The sequence below is a fragment of the Cyprinus carpio genome, chromosome A13 (genome assembly GCF_018340385.1).
Source record: "Cyprinus carpio isolate SPL01 chromosome A13, ASM1834038v1, whole genome shotgun sequence".
NCBI classification, from domain to species: domain Eukaryota; kingdom Metazoa; phylum Chordata; class Actinopteri; order Cypriniformes; family Cyprinidae; genus Cyprinus; species Cyprinus carpio.
The window spans coordinates 7943985-7965792 of NC_056584.1; the positions used below are offsets into that span (position 1 = coordinate 7943985).

At 38.7% G+C, this 21808-nt stretch overlaps 1 protein-coding gene across 6 annotated transcripts in view; it reads right to left on the minus strand.

The window, feature by feature from the left end:
- LOC109074183 (Golgi-specific brefeldin A-resistance guanine nucleotide exchange factor 1-like) overlaps nucleotides 1-21808 on the minus strand; it is a 79588-nt gene that overhangs the window by 666 nt on the left and 57114 nt on the right. For 4 of the 6 annotated variants that reach the window (XM_042768567.1, XM_042768563.1, XM_042768564.1 and 1 more), the window contains 31 exons: nucleotides 20790-20934; nucleotides 19456-19673; nucleotides 19211-19379; nucleotides 18911-19122; nucleotides 18725-18823; nucleotides 18447-18641; nucleotides 17797-17989; nucleotides 17541-17681; nucleotides 17334-17419; nucleotides 17026-17228; nucleotides 16590-16713; nucleotides 15752-15877; nucleotides 13410-13492; nucleotides 12768-13004; nucleotides 12527-12620; nucleotides 12254-12430; nucleotides 12079-12143; nucleotides 11446-11563; nucleotides 11243-11314; nucleotides 11034-11128; nucleotides 10784-10937; nucleotides 10363-10588; nucleotides 10092-10240; nucleotides 9698-9947; nucleotides 7870-8072; nucleotides 3727-3877; nucleotides 3469-3599; nucleotides 3258-3359; nucleotides 3043-3156; nucleotides 2457-2634; nucleotides 1084-1215 (listed from right to left, as the gene is read on the minus strand). In XM_042768567.1, the coding sequence (XP_042624501.1) occupies nucleotides 1084-1215; nucleotides 2457-2634; nucleotides 3043-3156; nucleotides 3258-3359; nucleotides 3469-3599; nucleotides 3727-3877; nucleotides 7870-8072; nucleotides 9698-9947; nucleotides 10092-10240; nucleotides 10363-10588; nucleotides 10784-10937; nucleotides 11034-11128; nucleotides 11243-11314; nucleotides 11446-11563; nucleotides 12079-12143; nucleotides 12254-12430; nucleotides 12527-12620; nucleotides 12768-13004; nucleotides 13410-13492; nucleotides 15752-15877; nucleotides 16590-16713; nucleotides 17026-17228; nucleotides 17334-17419; nucleotides 17541-17681; nucleotides 17797-17989; nucleotides 18447-18641; nucleotides 18725-18823; nucleotides 18911-19122; nucleotides 19211-19379; nucleotides 19456-19673; nucleotides 20790-20934 (4642 nt within the window). Of the gene's footprint in view, nucleotides 1-1083; nucleotides 1216-2456; nucleotides 2635-3042; nucleotides 3157-3257; nucleotides 3360-3468; nucleotides 3600-3726; nucleotides 3878-7869; nucleotides 8073-9697; nucleotides 9948-10091; nucleotides 10241-10362; nucleotides 10589-10783; nucleotides 10938-11033; nucleotides 11129-11242; nucleotides 11315-11445; nucleotides 11564-12078; nucleotides 12144-12253; nucleotides 12431-12526; nucleotides 12621-12767; nucleotides 13005-13409; nucleotides 13493-15751; nucleotides 15878-16589; nucleotides 16714-17025; nucleotides 17229-17333; nucleotides 17420-17540; nucleotides 17682-17796; nucleotides 17990-18446; nucleotides 18642-18724; nucleotides 18824-18910; nucleotides 19123-19210; nucleotides 19380-19455; nucleotides 19674-20789; nucleotides 20937-21808 lie in introns of all 6 variants that reach the window. The other 2 variants (XM_042768566.1, XM_042768568.1) reach the window with 2 other exon arrangements.

The window sequence follows — 21808 nt, forward strand, 5'->3', positions numbered from 1 at the left end:
CTCCTCATCCACCTCAGCCATGCTAATCAGGAACTGTCCTGAACGTAACACTGATCGCGTCTAACCTGCCTTCCGTTTACATCATACTCCTGTTTCCACTATACTCTTACTCACACATAAGGTGTGTCCCAGATCGCATACTTATGCACTATTCTATGACGTTTTGTAGTATAAATAGTGTGAGTAGTGAGTAGACACTTCATGCAATCAACTGTCGCAGTTTTAATTACGTAGCGAAGGGGGAGGGGCTATCAGACTCTGATTATGAATGACAAAATAACCTTATATAATTCATACACTACATGGTTGAGTACATAGTGCATAAGTACATAGTGTATGAGTGCATAGTGCGTCATTTGGGACACAGCTGTACATTCTTCTTAGTTCATAGTGTGTATTTTGGGACACAGCTGTACATTCTTCTCTTACATATACCTATTTACACACACACACACACACATATAATCATATTATATATACTAAATCTTTGTATGGATTTGCTGCCAAGAAACATTTTTTGGATTTTAATTATTCTCATCAATGAACAGATCAATTAGTATATTAAATATACTAAATCTTTGTCACGTTTGGAGTAAGCAAAATATAAAAATGTCTCACGATTTGTGCAAAAAAAGCTGTAAAAAAAAACCTCTATCATAAAAAAAAATTATTAAATATTAAGCTGTGAAAAAAACTTAATATTTATCATTTAAAAAATTTAAATATTAAGCTGTGAAAAAAACTTATAATAATTAAGCAGCAAATCAGCATATTAGAATGATTTCTGAAATGTATAACACTGAAAGATGTAAAAAAATGAAGAAGTCCTGAAGGATAATGTGGCGCTGAAGACTGAAATATATTCAAAAAGAAAACAGTTATTTTAAATTGTAATAATATTACAGAATATTACTGTATTTACAGTATTTTTGATCAAATAGATGCAGCCTTGGCAAACATTACAGAAATCTTATCAACCTCAAAACTTTTAACCAGTAATGTAAACTATTACCATAGTAACCACTATACCACCCATTCCTATTCAACACCATACCCATGTGTCTAAATAATGCTCATGCTCACCGTTGGCACTAGGTGTGGGCATATCCTGAGGTGATGCAGGTCTGCTGGGGATGTTTGGCTCTGCAGCTGGCTCTGGTGAGGGGGCTGGCACAGGCGGAGGGACAGGCTCCACAGGAACATTACATACAGGTTCTGTACAAAAAAAACAGAAGATATCAGCTAACCAAATCCAAATCTTGTGTTGTACATGGTTGAACTCAAACGTCAAATAGGAGTATTGTGATTAGCCGCTTTTCCACTGTCAGGCCACGCTGAGGCCAAAAATCAAGCTGTGTTTCCACCGTCAGACCAGCACTACTATAAAACCGCCTTTAACACGCCTCCCTGAAACAAATATCACACAACCCCAGCATTTCACCAGTGAAAACTAACTATATCACAAAACGAACATGACAGAAGCGGGCGTTTGGTCCTTACATAAACACTCCAGCATCAATATTTTATATACCAATGATTTACAATAATTTTTTTTTAAATGTATTAATTTGTGTCAGGGTCACACATGTGAAGCTTAATCAAACTAATCTTTATCATTATTTCACATAAAAAGAGAACACAGTCACAGCTGCTCCATTACTATTTGTGATGACAGGAATGCACAAAGCAAGTCCATCAGGGCTTTTAAGTCCAAAGGCGTACACATATAACACAACAGAAAAAACCTGACAAACCCTTGTATGTTTACGTCAAATTTCTTTAGAAAGAATGAGCATTTATATTAATTTTCCACTATGTATGTAATGTGAGGATGTTTGAGTGCTGTCTTCCCTCTATTATCCTTTCAGCCAGAGCAACAGATGGAGCTCACGGAAAGAAAACGGGAGGGATGAGTTAAATGGGGTATATGAAATTTATGACTCATGCGGATGCAGAAGTCCATTATCAACAAAGACGAGGGTTGTAAAATGATTGTATTTATATATAGTTTAAGTTCTTTAAGTGATCTCTGGTATTTTCATAAGAGTCACGATTATTTATTATGGTGATGCTAGCACACGTAGCCTTTAGCAACGCATATAACATCATGCTCTTCATATAACACTGCATATCTGATCAGAATTCCCATCACTCGCTGTTGTCTGAAAGTGATCTGCCATTAAAATGGTTTGATGTCAGGTGGAAACTTGGTATGAAAACCCGGGGAATGAGCAGCGGTGCCGACCATAAACTCCGCCTTTGTTCATGACCACTCCTCAAGTCCCAGTTGGCCTACTTTGGACCAAGGTATGCAGAGGGCTGAAAATCCCTGGTGGTTGGCCCTGAGGAAGCCCTGACTAGACCTGATCAAGCCCCAGAAGTGACTGGCCCTGGCACGCACTAGCACACTCACTTTTGGCCCGAGAGTGGAAACGTGGCTATTGAGTGCTCAGTACCTGGAATGACAGCCTGTTTGAAGAGCTCTTCCTTCAGACGGGGCAGGAAACAGTCAATTCTCTCCCAGGTGATTTCCCACAAGTCTGAGTAGCCTGTACGAGAGTCTGCGCTGTGAAAGATCCCTGCTGTGTCCATCACCAGCAGCATGTTCTTCAGAGACTCAGGGATGGCCTCCAGCTGTGCACCAAAGTCAAACACACATCAGCGCTCAAAATTAAATAACCTTCTTTTTTTCTGTAAATCTTTAAACATCTTATCTAGGAGTGGGTGACATGGCAAAATAACCAAGTTTTTCCACATCTTTTCACAATTCTTGTTCATTTTGGTTAAGACTATTTTGCAAGTTACTGAGCAGTACAGTCAAACTAATTTCCACATATATAAATAAAGCCCTACAAGGTAACAACACATAAGGCGAGGATAATATTTTTAGATATAGAAGGTATTTTTAGCAGTTGCATTCAAGTAAAAAATACATTTATAATCAAATGTAAAAATCTTCACCGCATTATCCACCAAATAAAATGATGAGAACATGCTGGGGTCAATACAGGCGCTTCTCATTCTCATCTGAGAGCATCTTACCAGAAGGTCACTGGAGCCGGCGTGCATGTACTTGTCCATGAAGTCTAAAATGGTGAGCCAGAGGGCAGCAAATGTGGGCAGAGAAAGCAGTGGAGAGAGATGCTGCAAAAACACCTGAGGAGGTCAAAAAAATTCAATAAATGAAATAATCAGCATAGTAACTTTAAAATTAATTCAGATTTAAGTTATTAGGATAAATGAGTCCTAGACCAGACCTTAGAAAGTAGTGTGCAGGCCCTCATCCTGGTCTCCTCCATGCCTCCCACATCAGCTGGACTGATGTTGTCTAGAAGTTTGGTCAGCAAAGGAAACAGGACCTGAAGACAGACAGACATTACCACCATTTCTCAGTTCTATGTATAGAAGAACTTTTTCCCAAAAATAAAAATTCATGTTAAACTAAAGAGCCAAACAGAACTAGTTCACCTTGTTGAAGCAGGACTCCCACTCCACTGCATCCAGAGCTTGTAGATCGTGTACAAGAAGTGCCCTCTGTAGGTAGGTGAGAGCTTGCATCCGGACTTGCCTCCGTGCATCACAGCACAACCAAGCCATACCTACAAGGCCGAACACATACATTATAAAGCATCGCTCAACATCCTTTTCTTTTATACATTCAAAATTACATCAGAAGTTACAACAAAACCTCAATATTGCAAGCAAATGATTTTTGGCTAGTCTGACCTTGAAGGAGGGGACACCAGCAGCTGGACCACAGTGTTTGAGAATCCGCCTCAATTTTTCTGCCAGCATCCTCTAGATGGTGCTGTTCCTCTGCCCAAGAGCTGTAGATGCCGGCTGCTCTAGTGTGCAGTGTATGCATCAGGTCTAACAACTGTATGGGCAAACAGGCTGTTTTAATAATCACTAAACACTCACATGCTACACACTTTGCTTTTCTAACAGACTCACGTTCATCTTATTAATGGAGAAAATATAAATTATTGTAATAAAACCACTACTGAGACATAACAGGTAAAAAGAACACAACGGATCTCCACTGTGGATCTAAATTGAAAACATTATTTGTGTAAGTTTCAATCGGTGTTTTTTTATCAAGGTAAATATGTTTTAGGCTAAGCAAACATTTTGAAATTGTGATTACGTGTGATAGGACAAAGCCAAAGTCAGACCATTCTGTTTTTGATTCAGATTTTGAAACTATACAGTCTAATTTAAATCAGTAACTGCTCATGCTACATGTAGCATCTTTGTTTGGATCATGATTAAAATGCAGATAGTTCTGCCTGTAACACAGAAAAACATCTTGTTCATGTACTCATTACATTATTGTGGTACTTATTACATTATTGTGATCCTTAATTCTCTTAATTCTTTTTTGTTTTTGTTTTAAATCGTCAATCATATCACAATTAACTCATTTGCTTGTAAAAAAAATTGGCAGTCAGAATCGGCCATGAAAAATCAAGATCAGTTTCTCTCTACTGGACATTTTTAACCATTGTTCCTCACTTTTTTCTACCGTCCTGCAAAAATGTCATTTTTGTGAACAATCCCTTTAACTCTTATATATCCTACTCGTATATCTTTTAGGAGTTGAACGGCTTCAGAATGGTTAAAGTCGACATTTATGTGATGAAAGTCGAGTTGAGGTTGACTAGTGGCTGATGACGTCATTAATGAACAAATAAGCCTGAATCTTGAGCTGAGACTCGAACACCTTCTGCACAGCTATGTCCACCTTCTGCCCACACGGCTATTGCTCCAATAACAGCTCATTTTGATCAGTTATTTTGTCTTTGGGTCGTTATATTTCTCACAGATTTGTGCTAGTTCTAAATCAAGATACAGATAAAGTAGCACAGTAAAGATTGCATTTGAATGAATGCATTAGTGAGTGGCCGACTGCGTGTGTGAATTAATTCTACCTCTCTACTAATAGTTAAGCAGTGGCTTTTAGTTTTTTAGTTACTAAGAAATACATGCTAGAACTTTTCAGATTCTAAGCTATATTATTGAGAAACCACAGAACAGTGTTGAAAATACATTTCCAGGCTACTGAATGATTGTGTGTCCACACGATCTGCGCGTGATGTACGAGCTGCTGTCTGTAACCTATGTGTGTGTTACAATAAAGCAGCGCATCAGATTAGAACATCAGTTAATTTACCTGTACAATAAGCTGTTTAATACAGGTCCTTCTCAAAAAATTAGCATATTGTGAAAAAGTTCATTATTTTCCATAATGTAATGATAAAAATTAAACTTTCATATATTTTAGATTTATTCCACACCAACTGAAATATTTCAGGTCTTTTATTGTTTTAATACTGATGATTTTGGCATACAGCTCATGAAAACCCAAAATTCCTATCTCAAAAAATTAGCATATCATGAAAAGGTTCTGTAAACGAGCTATTAACCTAATCATCTGAATCAACTAATTAACTCTAAACACCTGCAAAAGATTCCTGAGGCTTTTAAAAATTCCCAGCCTGGTTCATTACTCAAAACCGCAATCATGGGTAAGACTGCCGACCTGACTGCTGTCCAGAAGGCCATCATTGACACCCTCAAGCGAGAGGGTAAGACACAGAAAGAGAATTTCTGAACGAATAGGCTGTTCCAAGAGTGCTGTATCAAGGCACCTCAGTGGGAAGTCTGTGGGAAGGAAAAAAGTGTGTCAAAAAACGCTGCACAACGAGAAGAGGTGACCGGACCCTGAGGAAGATTGTGGAGAAGGACCGATTCCAGACCTTGGGGGACCTGCGGAAGCAGTGGACTGAGTCTGGAGTAGAAACATCCAGAGCCACCGTGCACAGGCGTGTGCTTTTGAACCAGAAAACAGCGGCAGAAGCGCCTGACCTGGGCTACAGAGAAGCAGCACTGGACTGTTGCTCAGTGGTCCAAAGTACTTTTTTTTTTCGGATGAAAGCAAATTTTGCATGTCATTCGGAAATCAAGGTGCCAGAGTCTGGAGGAAGACTGGGGAGAAGGAAATGCCAAAATGCCTGAAGTCCAGTGTCAAGTACCCACAGTCAGTGATGGTCTGGGGTGCCATGTCAGCTGCTGGTGTTGGTCCACTGTGTTTTATCAAGGGCAGGGTCAATGCAGCTAGCTATCAGGAGATTTTGGAGCACTTCATGCTTCCATCTGCTGAAAAGCTTTATGGAGATGAAGATTTCGTTTTTCAGCACGACCTGGCACCTGCTCACAGTGCCAAAACCACTGGTAAATGGTTTACTGACCATGGTATTACTGTGCTCAATTGGCCTGCCAACGCTCCTGACCTGAACCCCATAGAGAATCTGTGGGATATTGTGAAGAGAAAGTTGAGAGACGCAAGACCCAACACTCTGGATGAGCTTAAGGCCGCTATCGAAGCATCCTGGGCCTCCATAACACCTCAGCAGTGCCACAGGCTGATTGCCTCCATGCCACGCCGCATTGAAGCAGTCATTTCTGCAAAAGGATTCCCGACCAAGTATTGAGTGCATAACTGAACATAATTATTTGAAGGTTGACTTTTTTTGTATTAAAAACTACTTTTCTTTTATTGGTCGGATGAAATATGCTAATTTTTTGAGATAGGAATTTTGGGTTTTCATGAGCTGTATGCCAAAATCATCAGTATTAAAACAATAAAAGACCTGAAATATTTCAGTTGGTGTGCAATGAATCTAAAATATATGAAAGTTTAATTTTTATCATTACATTATGGAAAATAATGAACTTTTTCACAATATGCTAATTTTTTGAGAAGGACCTGTATGTGCATTCTCCTATTCAATTTCGAGCATCCAGATGATATAATCACGTGTCTTGTAGAGCGCTTTCGTAGTATGCATTTATTTGTCACGTAAACTTTGTAAACCTAGCGTAAATGACTTCAAATATTTCTTATCCTGTTGCGCCAACTATAGGACCAGCAACTAATTGACTAGTCTGTGCTGACTCTCAGTTAGATTGAGATTGATACAATCAGCTGGCCATTATTTATAAATATTTATTTATTTTCTGCATCACTTCAATAATAATAATAATAATAAAAATCTAACTCTTAAAGTAATCAACTAAGAATTAGATGGAGAGGTGAAAAGTAGTAATGAAAAAAAAAATCATGAAAATATTCTCACAAAAATGGGCTTGATTTTCTTTAAGCAAAATCTCTCTCTCTCTCTCTTTTTTTTTCTCTCTCTCTTCTCTCTCTCTTTCTCTCTCTCTTTTTTTTTTTTTTTTTATTTTTTAATGTATATATTAATTATTATTTACTGTGAGCTTGTAGGTTATCAGTGAGATTCAGACGAATTAGTATTAATATCTAATAATCATGCAGTCAATACTTAATTTGTTTTATTAAACATCAGATATCTTTTGGCCTTTTTTATGTCAGTTTCTAAATCTTTACTTGAATACTTCATGCTGCTGTTAGAGACCTAAAAACTACTCATTTTTTATCTACATATTATTTACTTTAATCTAAATTGTGTACTTGATCGTGAAATACTTCTAATTGTTAATTAACTATTAATTTTCATGATTTCAATATTGACTCATTTTATTAATTAATCATTAACATTGAACTTTTTAAATAAAGCTCTGCTTGATAGCATTTTAGTTTTTGCTGTGGTATCAAAACTTAGTTAAGAAATGTGAAATTGTATTGGTATTAGTATTGAAAACTAGTACTTTTGTATTTTGAAAGTTCTAAAACTAAACAAACTTCAAGGCAAAGCGTGAATATTTATTTTTCAACTGTAGTGTAGAGTTTTAAATGTGAAATGATAAAGCCCTCCTCCACCGAGCAGATCGGCAAACATGATGAAGGACAGATTTAGGAATTAGGGAAAGGGCTGTTGTACTTACGTCCAGACTAACCTGAAAAGACACCGTGTGGTAACTGGCCGGCACGCCCTCATCCTCCTCATCATCGCTATGGGAACGGGCGGGCCGCTGATTGGACGCTTTGGTCCGCCGTGATGTGCCTTCCTTCTCGCGTGGCTTCTTTCGGAGCCGGCTGGATTTGGAGTCGTATTTGTGGCTCTTTTTCTTCTCGTGGGTGCGGTATCCTGCGGAGGGTGTGGAAACAATCAACAGAGTGACTAACAAGGGAACTCAAATGCACACCGCCCCATTCTCACGACTGTCAAGCACGGTAAAAGCCTGCAACGCCTGATAATGACCGCAAACAAAGCTATGAGAATGAATCACAGCTGCTGATTTTTTTTAACGACCTTTTCTCAATGTGACTGCCCAACTTCTCAACCTTTCACTCGCTGGTTATCTGACAAATCTTGGTCAATTTTGGGATTGCAATCAAAAATACTGTGTTCTGTTTCCAGTGAAAGGAGAACAGAGCAGATATCCACCATATCATTATCACGAACTGCGTCAGTAAGACGTTAAAAATTCAAAACTTTGATCTGCCGCCCTCAAAGTGAGCATGTAAGCCCCTGATGACAGCAGGTATCTTCCGATATAAACAGAGGCCTCTAGCTAATGAAAAGGCCATGCTGATTGGCAGAGCAGAGCTACAAAGTGCTGAATGAGTCCTGACTAAGCCTACTGTAGATCGCCGACCACCCCAGATAGAGGAACTGAGAGACAAGAGTGAAGGATAAATAGAGAAAGCACACAAGACAGATGAATTGCCCCCAAGTTAAATGACTCACCAGTGGAGCACAGCTCAAGATACAGCACTAAAGAGCTTACAGGCACTGACACATCCAATTACAAAGCCACAGAAGTGAGGCAGACACTCTAATCCCCCAAGGAGTCTAACTTCCAAGATGAAGTTTGAATGAAATGCCCTCCAAAAGATTTGTTTGGAATGAAACCCATCATAAAATGAAATGTAACTTGTACTCTGGCAACACTGAATATTTTGTTAATGTGGCAGCATTCAGACTGGAGCAATGGCTGTGTGTCATGTGGTAATATAAAGATGATCATTCATATTCATCAGATATTTAACAGATAATTAATTTGTGTCAATGATTTCACACTATATTCAGCAATAAAAACATTAAAGTAATAACCATTTTACATCACATGCCTAAGCAGGGGGCATTTTTACATTCATAAGGGCATTTTATTTTTAACTGTATTAAATATATACCACCTGTAGTCAAATTCTCATATTTTAACAATTGAATTAGAAAAATCGGACACTATAGAGCTGTTACCAATCAAATGAAATCAATATCAACAAAAGCCATTATTGCACTGCAGAGGTGGCACTTTTAAAATTACAGTTGCAATAATAATGCTATGAGATGGTATTTTTTAATATGAAACTAAAACCACCATTAAGTGGAAATAGGTTACTGGCTTAATAAGTGAGTCTTTGAATCATTATTTCAAACAATTAGTTCAAATAGGCTGATTCATTCACAAATGAAGCAAGTGGCTGTCTTTATGAATGGGTCATTGAATCATTCACTCAATCGATTTGTTCAAAAATAGAATTGCAATTGTGCTGATATTTTGGGAAAACAACACTCTTGCTTGTGTGATATTGCTTAACTATATCATGTGTTATGAATTTAATAAACAAACGAATACAGGAGGATTTCTGATCTTGTATCTTGAACTTTTATGGCTTTTGTGACTTTTATTAATTTCAGTGGAATTTTACACCCAAAGCCCCAGTTAATTTCTGACACTAGCACTTTGTTGTATGAGAGATACATACCTCCATTAAGGCTAGCCTCCACAAACACTCGTATGGCTTTAACACAAAGTTCAAAGTTTTCTGGAGTGACATGGGCGGCATCGCGTACGATGAAAGAAAGCGAGTCCACGCACTTGATGAGGGATTTGGTGTCATGCAAACCCATGTCCTGCCCAAGAGTTAAACTGTACTGGTTAACGAGAGGATGGCTCAAGGGCTTGGAAGCTGGGGTCACTGCTGCCTTGGATCCATCCAGATCATCTTTACCCACCTGCCCAAAACAGAAAGAAATCATATTAGGGGACATGTCTATCCAAATCAACATTCATAATAATGATAGGACACACATTGCCCTTAGTGAGGGTGGATCTGTCTCAAACAGACTTCCTGTCTGGGGTTTTATGTGAACACTTACCACTAGCCAGCCCACATCCACATCAGTAGCTGAACGAGGCATTCTGGATTTGCCGTGCTCGGTGTAAACCTCAGAGTCAGACGTATATCCCCGATCAAGACTAACTTCACTCTGATGATATGAACTCAGTTCGCTATCTGATTGAGCGCCTGGAACAAAAGGATTACAGAAGATAAGCCCATCTGGAGAAGACTTCAGGCCACACTCGACTGTGTCTTGAGGTGTATTAACAGAAAAAATGGTTGGAAATGTGTAGAAACGAATGAATCACCTGTGTCAATGTCTGGGTGGGTGTTGGCAACCTGTAGGGCAGCCGGAGGTTTGACCCCAGCCCCAATACACTCCAAAAGTGAAAAGAGTGTGTACCAGTCATCAGTGCAGTGGATGTTGGCAGCATTGGTTTTAAGCAGCTCATGCAAGCCATAGGCCACCTCTCGACTGACTCTGGACAGGACGTAAGGCTTCATCATCAACATCAAGCGAAGAGAGAGGAGAACCTGTGCAGAGAGAGGGAGGAAACTGCTTAGCTGTCTGTTTGGTTCACTTTCTCCTTGTCTTCTCACCGTTTTATCCTCCACAACACTAATCGTTAACATGCATGATTCTTTTCTTGCCTGCTTATCAGCGCTGTAACACAGCCAACATAATGACACAAAGTGAGAGTTTGCACTGTATGTGTCAAGTGCGTGTACCTGTGAGCCTATGTCCTCTCTGCGCAATAAGCGTATGGCGAGTCTGAGCAATCCCACCACTGCTCTCTCCACCAGGAAGCAGCTCTCACTGGCATGGACGCATAACTGGTACAGATGATCCCGAACCGTTTGCCAAACACATGATACTCTGTCCCTGCAAACACACAGTCATCTCTCTATAAAAACTTACAAGCTGCCGTATCTTCGTCTGATGTAATGACGTAATCCAACGTGTTAATGAGTGCAGTACCTGTTTTCAAGAATAATTCTCAGCAGCATCTCCAGACAAAAAGCAGCATCTTCTTCATCATATGTTTCCTCATCAGGGGTAACTGAGATGAGAGCCTGGAAACATTAAAGATTACATAACAAACAAACCTTTAGGTAAAACTGTAACATGCCAAAAAAAGAAAATGGTTTCGTTCTTGTATACACCCAGTATTTTTACGTGGACCTCACCTTCATGAGCTCCTGTAAAGACTCCAACTGCAGAAACTTGCTTTCGGTAATCAGCTTTTCTGGGTCACAGTGCTGACGTGAAGAAAGAAGAAATGAGAGAAAATTCTGTTATTCAGGTAGGCCAGCATATTTTTCAAATGGAGTAATGATTCAGACTGACTTTTTAAAGCAATGCCTTTTGTAAGTGAATGTGTGTGCTGTACCTTTATGCAGAGCAGGGCAGCTTGTTTGGCCTCCTGGTTCTCAGTGGAGGGGCCTCTGAGCCCAGACTGTTCACTCAATGTTAACCAGCTCACAAAACTCAATACAGCTGACTCACCCCTGACAGAAGTACAATGGTAGAAAAGAATAGATTAACTTAACTAATTCGTCCAGGATCCTCAAAAAAGATCCTCAAAAAAAATCAAATTAAGCTGAAAATGCCAAATGACTGTGTGATTTAAAAACATGTTTCCACAACTGGTCAAGATTTGGGCCTCTTTAGATTTCAATTAATATTTAACGTTCTTGTTCTTATAAGACTTGAAAAAAAAATAGAACAAATACTGGTTTTACCATTTTTACATATCACAACAAATGTGAAGTTGTTTTCAACATGTATGACAAAATTGCAAAAGTCTGATAATTTAAAATAAGTTAAAAACTGCTTATATTACTGGACTAGAATTCACAGGTATAATAACGATGTATTAACTATGTTATACCTACATAATAATTAAAATGCATTATATCATGTAACAGATCAGAATAACAGATATTTAGAGCCATTGTGCATATATATATACAGTAGTAGTAAAGATGTACTGAAGTACTTTCAAATATAATCTTCAATATACCTGTTTGAAGGCGTCTCTTCACGTTGTAAGGAAATCTTCTCATTTGGGTCCACAAAGTCCTCAACCTTTCAACAAGAAGGTCATATTTTGTCAAGTGTGACAGTAGGTGGCACTATTCTCCTAGGTATGCAAGCGTTTGTTGATTTCAAGTGATATGTTGGCACTCCCATCTCACCTCAACCATGGACTTTGGTAAGAGCTCAGCCCTGAAAAGTTGCAACATGGAGTCCATGATGTTCTTCCATCCTTCTCGTAAAATGTCACCATGACGATGGGCCAGGCTGAACACGGTCTTGGCAGCAACTTGAGCCTTCCTGTTACTGCCAAACACAGTGGGCAGGTTCTCTACAGACTAAAGGCACACAAATCCCAATCAGATCTGTTCACTCATGACCTAAAGCTGCTGCAGGGAACTGAATGCATCTGGTCAGGATGCTTCAGGTCTTACCTCAGAGCTGAGAGTAGTGAACTTGCAGAGTGAAATGATTAAGTTATCAAAGACATCACTGAAGCCATAATGTGCAGAGATCATGGCACATTTCCTGAAAGAAAGCAAAAGGAGTATGGCATCATCAAAATCTCAATTGTTTGTAGAAACAAACATCTGGCAATCATTAAACTCACTAACTGTTTAGTATCAAACTGTTTTAATTTAAAGGCTCTACACAAAACCAGTCTACAGGTCTTACCTGAACCCAGCGATGGCCTTCTGAATGATATTTTCATCCAGGCTCTTGTCAAAAACATAGGAGAGCGCAGCAATGGTGGGTCCCCAGGTCATGGTGAAGAGGTCGCGGTCGTAACTGCTTTCAGGCACATGCAGGAACATCCCTTCAGACGAGGCTCCTCTGTGCAGCAGAACACTCCACACATAGTTCTCCTTCACCAGCCCCGTCTGCTCATCAGGCATCACAATCTCCTCGTTCCTGCAGGACCACATATGTTTATCTCAGCTTATCCCATCTGAGCCATTGCATACATCATTATATGCACTTACTTAAAGACCAGAGATATGAGGTTTATAGTAAACATCAGAGCTCAACAAAAATGACTTTTCAGCTGTTTAGATTTGTACTTATTTGTACTTGTAATAGGATGCAGTAAATTGATCAAACATGAAAGATTTCACGTTGTTACAAAAACAATTTCAATAAATACTGTTCTTTTGAACTTTCTCTTCATCAAAGAATCCTAAAAAACATGGTTTGTACAAAAATATTAAGCAGCACAACTGTTTTTAACATTGTAATTATATTACATGTAATTATATTAAGTGTTCAACAAGTAAAAGATAATGAAAACTATACATGAGCACTAAAGCAATAACTAACTTGATGGCATTGTAGATGTCTTCCAGCATGTCTTGATCAAAGTCATTTCCTCCATTCACACCTTTGAGATTCTTCTTGAATTGCTAGACAAATCAAACAAAACAACAAACAGCAGGAGGAAACTGATTAAAATGCCTTCATTCCATCCAATTACAGCCACATCCTCCAACTATCACCTTTCAAATCCAATAATTGGTCTCGGTTTATTACTTCTGGTGTCACTTAATAGGTGTTAGTGTTAAGCAGGTTGGTCTAAGGCCAAACTCAGCTCAAATAAACAGACTGGAGTCCTGTGGTGAGTTGTTGAGTTATGCCACTGTTTTACTGCATACTTTCTTAATGGCAGGTAAAGCAAGGGAAACCTGAGCTCCCCCACGAGAGAGGGATGAACAGAAGGAGAAATAAACACAGGAGTAAACACAGGACTTTCCAGGACTGCATTTTCCATGGCTGGAGAGCTGGAGCAGACGCACACACGCTAGCTGACACAGAGACAAGACAGCTGGACACGCCGTCTGCCAAAAGCCCAGTCTCCTGCTGCTCGCCTTTCACTTCGCCGCCGCTTATCCCCTCTGTCCTCAGGCTGAATACCTGCTGATTACCATTCCCACTGCTCCTTGTATTCCTTTACAACACCAGTGCTTTTAGCAGGAAGATCTGTGTGATCATCTGTTTAAATGGATCTGGTGCTAATGCATGGAAAACTCAAGGTGTCAGTGGGCGCCGATGAAAAGATGCCATCAGCCACAGCCTGGAGTGAATCTCATGAAAATTATTAATTTATTATTAATTGATTTTATTTTGCCTGTGTTTTAAGCCTATTTTTAGAACCATGAAGGCCAAAATCAAGCATATTTCCACCCTTTTTTTCATTTCCCATTTGTTTTAAGCTTTTTTTTTGAACCATGATACTTTAATTATGTAGTTTTTTTCTTATTTTTTTTTTATTTTCTATTATATAATTTTATTATTATTTTGTTATATTTTTTATAATACTAATAATAAAATTTATTATAATATTGTATGTATTTTATGTATATACACACACACATATATACACACACACACATATATATATATATATTATATATATATATATTATAGATATACACACATATATATATATATATTACATTATATATATATATATATATATATATACACATACATATACCACTGTTCAAAAGTTTGGGGTCCGTAAGATTTAGTTCAAGTTTTCAAAAAGTATTTATCACATTTTTAAAAGTCTCATATGCGCTTCAGTGTTATTGATTTAAAATACAGAAAAAAATTATTATTGTGAAATATTACAATTTAAAACATGTTTTTTATATATATATTTTAAAATGTAATTTATCCGCATCATTACTCCAGTCTTCAGTATCACATGATCCTTCAGAAATAATTGTACTATCAGAAATAATTGTAATATGATTTGCTGCTCAAGAAACATTTGTCATTATCCATATTTGAAAACGGTTGTGCTTCTTGAAATTTTTCCATTTTTTTTTGTTCAAGATCCTTTGATGTATAGATAGTTAAAAAGAACAGCATTTATTTGAAATATAAATCTTTTATAACATTCTTCTTTTCATAATTCTTTACTGCCATTTCTGATCCCCAAACATTTAAACAGTAGTGTATATGGATATTTTTACATTTAGATAATTAAAATAAAAGATACATGTCTGCACACACACACACACACACACACACACACACATATACACACACATATATATATATATATATATATATATAAATTTTATAATGACAATGACAAGAGGATTTTTGTATTTCAGTGATGGGATTTGCTTAACTGTCATAAAATGTCTCAATGCAAAAAATAATCTTAATGACTACATAAAGCTTAATTTATTCAATATTAATTCATAACTGATCATTTCCTTTTTGATTTTGATGTAAAATCTGACTTTTTTATTGGGTCCTGTGAGATGTAGCAGTAGTTTCTAATTGTATCTCTTTACATTGTATCTGTTATACAACTGAGAATTAGAAGACTTCAGTTTTGGTAGAGCACGACAGATAAACATGGTAAAGTGTAATATTCGACAACAAAAAGCAAAAATTTTAAATCTATGATGCAAGTGAAGTTGTTAATACATCTGTAAATGTGTGACTCTGCTGTGGCTGACATCTTTTTTCACATGATCTCTAAACTCCACTAAATTGAGGCCACAAATAACAAGTAATACACTTATCTTCTACTTTTAAGTCATAGAGCTGAAACTAATCTCTCAGAGAGGGATTGCATGTATGGCCCTGAACATGTGAATGATTTTTGGATGTTCCCGTCGTTAACAGGAACATGTGTGGCTCACCTCCAACGTCATGGGGATGTTCTGCTTTCGAACGTTATGGTTGTGCTGATCAGTGTTTAGCATGATGACTGCATAAGCCAGGGCGAAGCCAGCGTCGTTTGACTGGAAGGGATTACCGTTCACTTTCTGCACACAAAAGAACAAGGCCATACAATTGACTGTGAGCACAAGAATAGCATCATCGAATCACCTAATATGTACGCTCATCTTTACAGGAGCATTTCGAAGATCATTCGGCACTAGAAAAATATAAAAGGGCACAGTAATTCCTCCGGGATCTCCTCCTAGTGTAAATGTCAGACACTGAATCCATTCCAGTTTCGATACATTGCTGCCTCAGCGAGGACACAACCCCTATGTCTATGTGGCATAATCACATGAGCTCATTCGTAGCGACTGAGAATGGTGCCTAAGAAAAGACATTTCTACAAATACTTTCCAGGTCACACAGAGAGCTGCCTTTAAAATGCAGTAAGTGAGCATGTTCGAAATGTCCTCAGATCGCCTGAGCTGCTTTCTGCAGGCCAGATGGATGTCTCTCACTTCCCAGTGCAACATTTTCCTCTTCCCCGATTACCTGCGTGACTAATGACCCTGTCCTTGATCCCAAGCGAACTGTTCCACTGTCCCTAATTACCTGATGATGGGGCCAGTTGGTGGCCAGGATTGCCTTGGAGTGTGGTAATGGAAGAACTGTAAGAATGCTCATCTCTGACTGCAGCGAAGCTACAATCTATTTAAAGAGTATATGTGTGTGTTCCTGCTCGAGTATATATATTTATTCATGTCAGTCCTTGCCAGTCCGTGCTTGTGTGTGTGTGTCTGGCAGCTGACTTACTTGCCAGTTGTCAGTGAAGGTTTCCAAGAGCCGATGAATGACAGGCGCTTCGCCAGGAAGACGGAATGCCTCCAGATACAAGCGCAGCGCCTCATCTATGCGCAGGCCCTGGAAGGTGAACGTGCTGAAGAAGAGAAAGATATGGCCTTAACATAAGGTTTATGATATTCGCAGTTGATTGTTAATACTGAAATAGAGTACATTTTCCACATTTTATTCCACATTATAATAAAAAAATGGGAGCAAAATACATTCTTCTTGAAGTAATCCTTAAATGGGTTTCATTGCTTTCAAATAGAATATACTTTATTTTTTTCTTCAGGTGTGACATATGACCTTAACATTTCTTCACTATTTTCATAAGATTTAACCAAAACATTTTCAACTAATGCTCTGACCCTTGTACCAAAAAACATCAAATAAAAAGGAGGTTTACTTGACAAAACTGTCGAGCAGGTCAGTGTTCCTGCGGTCGCTGATAAACTCTCCGATCATCTTCTTGTCCAGGCGGGGGTTTTCTCTCAGCCACTGGGCTACTTCATTATTGTCCATGGGGCTGCTGAGCAGGCCTTTCTCCTGCAAGATCTGAATGCCCTTCTTGGGCTTCTGATTGAACTGCTCTGTACCCGTGATCAGAAGCTTTGAATTATAAAGGGAAAAAAAAAAAATCTAATTTTAGTACAAATTGAAAGGTCTTAATATTCATGAATGTGAAAAGCAAATAACTGCACATGAACAGCTCACCTTCTTCTTGTTCTTGATCTCTAAAAGTTCCTGAGATTCTGGAAGACAGCTGTTGAAACGGTGAGGCTTCTTCAAGCTTTTCTTCTCTGCAGGATTAAGACAAAGCAGCATTTGATTATTCTAAATCCCTGAATGTCTATTGCAAATCAGTAAGTATTTTGTCTTTGTGCATTTAACAGGTACCCGTACCCGTACCCGTACAAGTACCCGTGTCTGTGTCCTCCTGATCCTGTCTACCTAATCTCATCTTCTCTGCCATCAGATGACCGCTGGTGGGAGGACATGCAGTCCTCGTCTCTGGCACCGCAGCGTTCTGCCCATTACAACTGGGTGCATATTTGCCAGCCTCTGTATGTAGTGAACAAAAGAAGACGAGGTCACTATTATGAGAAACTATAATTAACTGTAGTTTACTTCACACAGCAGTTCTGTCTGCCATCCTGGGACTCTTGACCCTGCCCACCTGTTGTTGAATCAGTGATTGTATTGACCGAGCTGTCTCCTTCTACTGTCGTAGATTCTGATTGGTCCTGCTGTGCAGCGCTGTTGAGCACTTTGGCCTGACAATGAGCCTCTGTGCTGTCAATCACTGTCAGGAGGGCTTCGAGTGACAGGAGATGGGTTGTGTAGAGCTGCCCAGACACTGGAAAGGCATTCTGTAGAACAAACACACAATTAATCAACATAACTTCATAATAATGTCAGAAACCTTCAGGTATTTCTATTAGAAGTAAAACCTCTTCTGTAAAAATAATAAAGGTAATAATAAAAACAAATATAAATGACAGTATAGTGCTTTTTGCTGAAGCATGTGGACTAATGGTTGTAAAAATGTGCTTAAAAATCATCAGCCAAATACTGATATTAAAATAACATTGATACCAAGTGTATTTTACAAGTGTACTTTACCGAACCAATAGTATTTCCAAAGTTGATACATTTTCAGTCCATTATAACGTAATTATGTGAACTAATGATTGATTTTTTTTTTTTTTTTACTTTATTGTGTAGCTTGCAAAATATTTATTAAAGGGTAAATTAATTAAGCTTTGCAGATCCATTTCTTTCTCATTAGTCCTTGCTAGCTGGACGTCTGCAACTGGAGTGGCTCACCTTAGAGAGCAGTTTGGTGAGGTCCTCAAAAAGGTTGGAGCAGTAAAAGTCACAGTCATAATTGATGTAGAGCTCTGTGACAAAGCTGGGGATTCTCCAGAGCTGTACGATGGCCTCCAGGGCCATCTCCTTCATCTCATAGGCCATTTTAGGGTTCTCTGAGGTAATGATGTCCATTAGCTTCTTCAGGTACATCTATGGAGACATACGAAGAGTGACTTCCTACATCTGAGATAGCTTATATCTCACCACAGAAAGATCATCATTCAGTCACGTACCTCAAGCTGAAACTTGAGATGTTCTCGCATGCCTTCAAAGAGAAGAAAGCACACACGTATGGAGGCGGCATACAGATTCATTCGGTCCACACCTAACAACTACAAAGACAGACGCAGAGAATATTTACGACAGCTGAAAACATCAGAGAAACACACAAGTTAGATTAGAGAAGAACAAAGTTCCACCTGTGTGAGGTGCCTACAGAGCTCATCTTTGACAAGACAGAGCAGTGACTGATAGGGAGCGATGTGTGCGGCTTCTAGGGCCACGTTCAACAGCTGGAGGCCCATGTGCATCATCACATCTGAGTTATGGCGGTCATGTGGGTTGGTGAGAGAGATGAGGAACCGGAAAAGCTCTCTCAGGCACGGGAGACCGTATGGGATTAGAGCAGCACCTGGAGAAACACAATGGTACGAATTGGTGTGAAGTCATTTTGACGTCCGAGCCTTTGACGTAAATTCTGGACACTCTATTTCTCTTACCCTCTTTCTGGGTGGACTGTGTAAAGCGCACTCCCCTGGGGTTCACGTAGTCCATGTCGTGAACTGATGCCGAATCCGACTGGTCAGCCAGCAAGTCTCGGTCTTCCAGGACTTCAGGAATGGACTCCACTGAGGCTGACTGGGCACGCTCCACTCCCCTGCCCTCAGACTGATGACACAGTACACCATCCCATCAAGCTCAGAACACATACACTTGGATAGTTTATTGATGGTCTGAGGGATACCTGTGATTCCAGTCTGCCTGGCTCTGTGGTGGGGGTCACGGGAGTGGTGGCCGTTGAGCTGCTCTGCTCCAGGTCTGTGAGATCTTCCTTTGATGTGGTTTTAGAGCCGGTGTCTAAGCCACTGTCAGTGGTGGGGCTGGAGATGGAGGAAACTGCACTGTCTAAACCAGGAAGAGTAGAGGAACCTCCACTGTGCTGCTCAATGAAAGGTACTCCCCCTGAAACAGACACACTGGGATGAGGACAGGGTGACAGGACATGCTTTTCTTCTTAACATCAAAACCGAATGATATACTGATTGCTCATATGATGATTATGATGGCAAAATAGAAATAAAATTTTAGTGAAGGAATTCACAATTCCTTGTTTCAAGCCTTGCAAATAAGAGCGTACTGACAGAGATATTTTTAAAGGGACACTCCACCCCAAATTGAAAATTTTGTCAATTACTTACCCCCATGTCGTTCCAAACCCATAAAAGCTCCATTCACCAAAAAGTGTTCCTGTTGCTTCATATAACCCAGATTGCACGTCTGATGGCAGATGGAGCATTCTGATGACAAACGTCATACCTTTTCTGGACCTTGACACTGCTATTTATTTGAAAGTCTATGGGACAGTCACAGGCCTCCTGGTTTTCATCCAAAATATCTTAAATTGTGTTCTGAAGACGAACCAAGCTTTTACGGGTTTGGAGCAACATGGGGGTAAGTGATTAATGACAAAATTTTCATTTTGGGGTGGAGTATCCCTTTAAGTTCGAAAGCGAATTAAAAAGTGAATGTTTCATTCAACTCTGATTCAACTATTTGTTTGAGTCATTGCTCAAAAAACGTCAGCAGAAATATCTTTCATATAAAGAAGAAATAATGTTTAGTAAAAATTATGTAGGTAAATACTGCTGTTTTTACTATATATTGCTACATATACACTACTACAAAAGTTTGGGATCATTAAGATTTTTCTTCTTTTTTTTTTTTTTAAGAAATTTGTGTTTTTATTAAGCACGGATGCATTAAATTGACCAAAAGTGCAAGTAAATACATCAATAATGTTACAAAAGACCTTGGTAACACTTTACAATAAGGTCCCATTTGTTAACAGTAGCTATTGCATTAACTAACATTAACAATGAGCAAGACATTTGTTACTGTATTTTTTGATCTTTGTTAATGTTAGTTAATAAAAATACAACTGTTCATTTTTAGTTATTGTTAGCTCAGGTCCATTAAATAATATTAACAGATTCAACTTTTGAACTTAATAAATGTTAAGATTAACATTAACTAAGATTAAAAACACAAATTGAATCTAATTGCCTTATGCCGGTATACCTGAAAGGTTGTTGGTGAGGGAACTGGACTGGCCTGGATCCATCTGTCCTGAGGGACTGCGTACCACGTGACGAGGGGGGCGGGGAGAACGCTTCTGTTTCTTCCACTTGGACGACTCACTCATTCCCCCGGCTCTCATCTTTAGCCAAAACAAACACAGACTGTTAACTCAAGCCAAATGCTGCAGTTCACTGCACAAAGAACGATGCAGGAGAGCAAGACTAAAACAAAATCTCATCACACCTCAAATTACCATAAAAAAAAGAACGCCTCCACCCAAAAAGATGCATAAGCGCACACAGTCTCGTCATTTTGACAAAAACTCTTGGGTCTATATGTATGCTGAGGTGATTGTGTTCACTTTTCCCAGTATATAAACATTTGAAGTCAGCTAAACTAATGTGATTTACAGAATGATATTATCTGTGTAGGGATGAGAAGCAAAAGAAAATGTAATTATTCTTAATCAGATTAACATTTCTTTTATTATTTTTGAACAAGCATCTATGACAGTAGTGCACCCTCACAAACATAACAGCAGAAGAAAATAATGTAATTCTGGAGAAAGATGGGTTTTTTTGGCAGTTTTTAAAGGAAAAATGTTGTTAAAGAATATAGTTACCCATATTTTCAGAAGTCAAGTAGCAACATTTTTAACTGAGCAAAGACAAAGGTTTCCACAGTATCAAATTAGCACATTTGTGGTTATACCGGCTGTTGAAAAGAGAGTTTGTAAGCATTGTGTTTTAACTGTATTTCACATTCAATTCAGATAACAAGCTCACAACTCAGCTAACCATTCATTCTCACATAGGCAATTTAAAAAGTCTTCTTTAAAGTGATTTATGCCATAAACCAAACCAACCATCTACATTACAAACTTTTGAGATGAAGCAAACAAATATTTGACAATTAGACAAGAAAAAGAACTACAGTCCTATGAAGCAGGGCCGCACGATTAATTGTATTTTATTCGTAAACAATTTCTGCTCTTCTCAAATAATTTAATATAATCATCT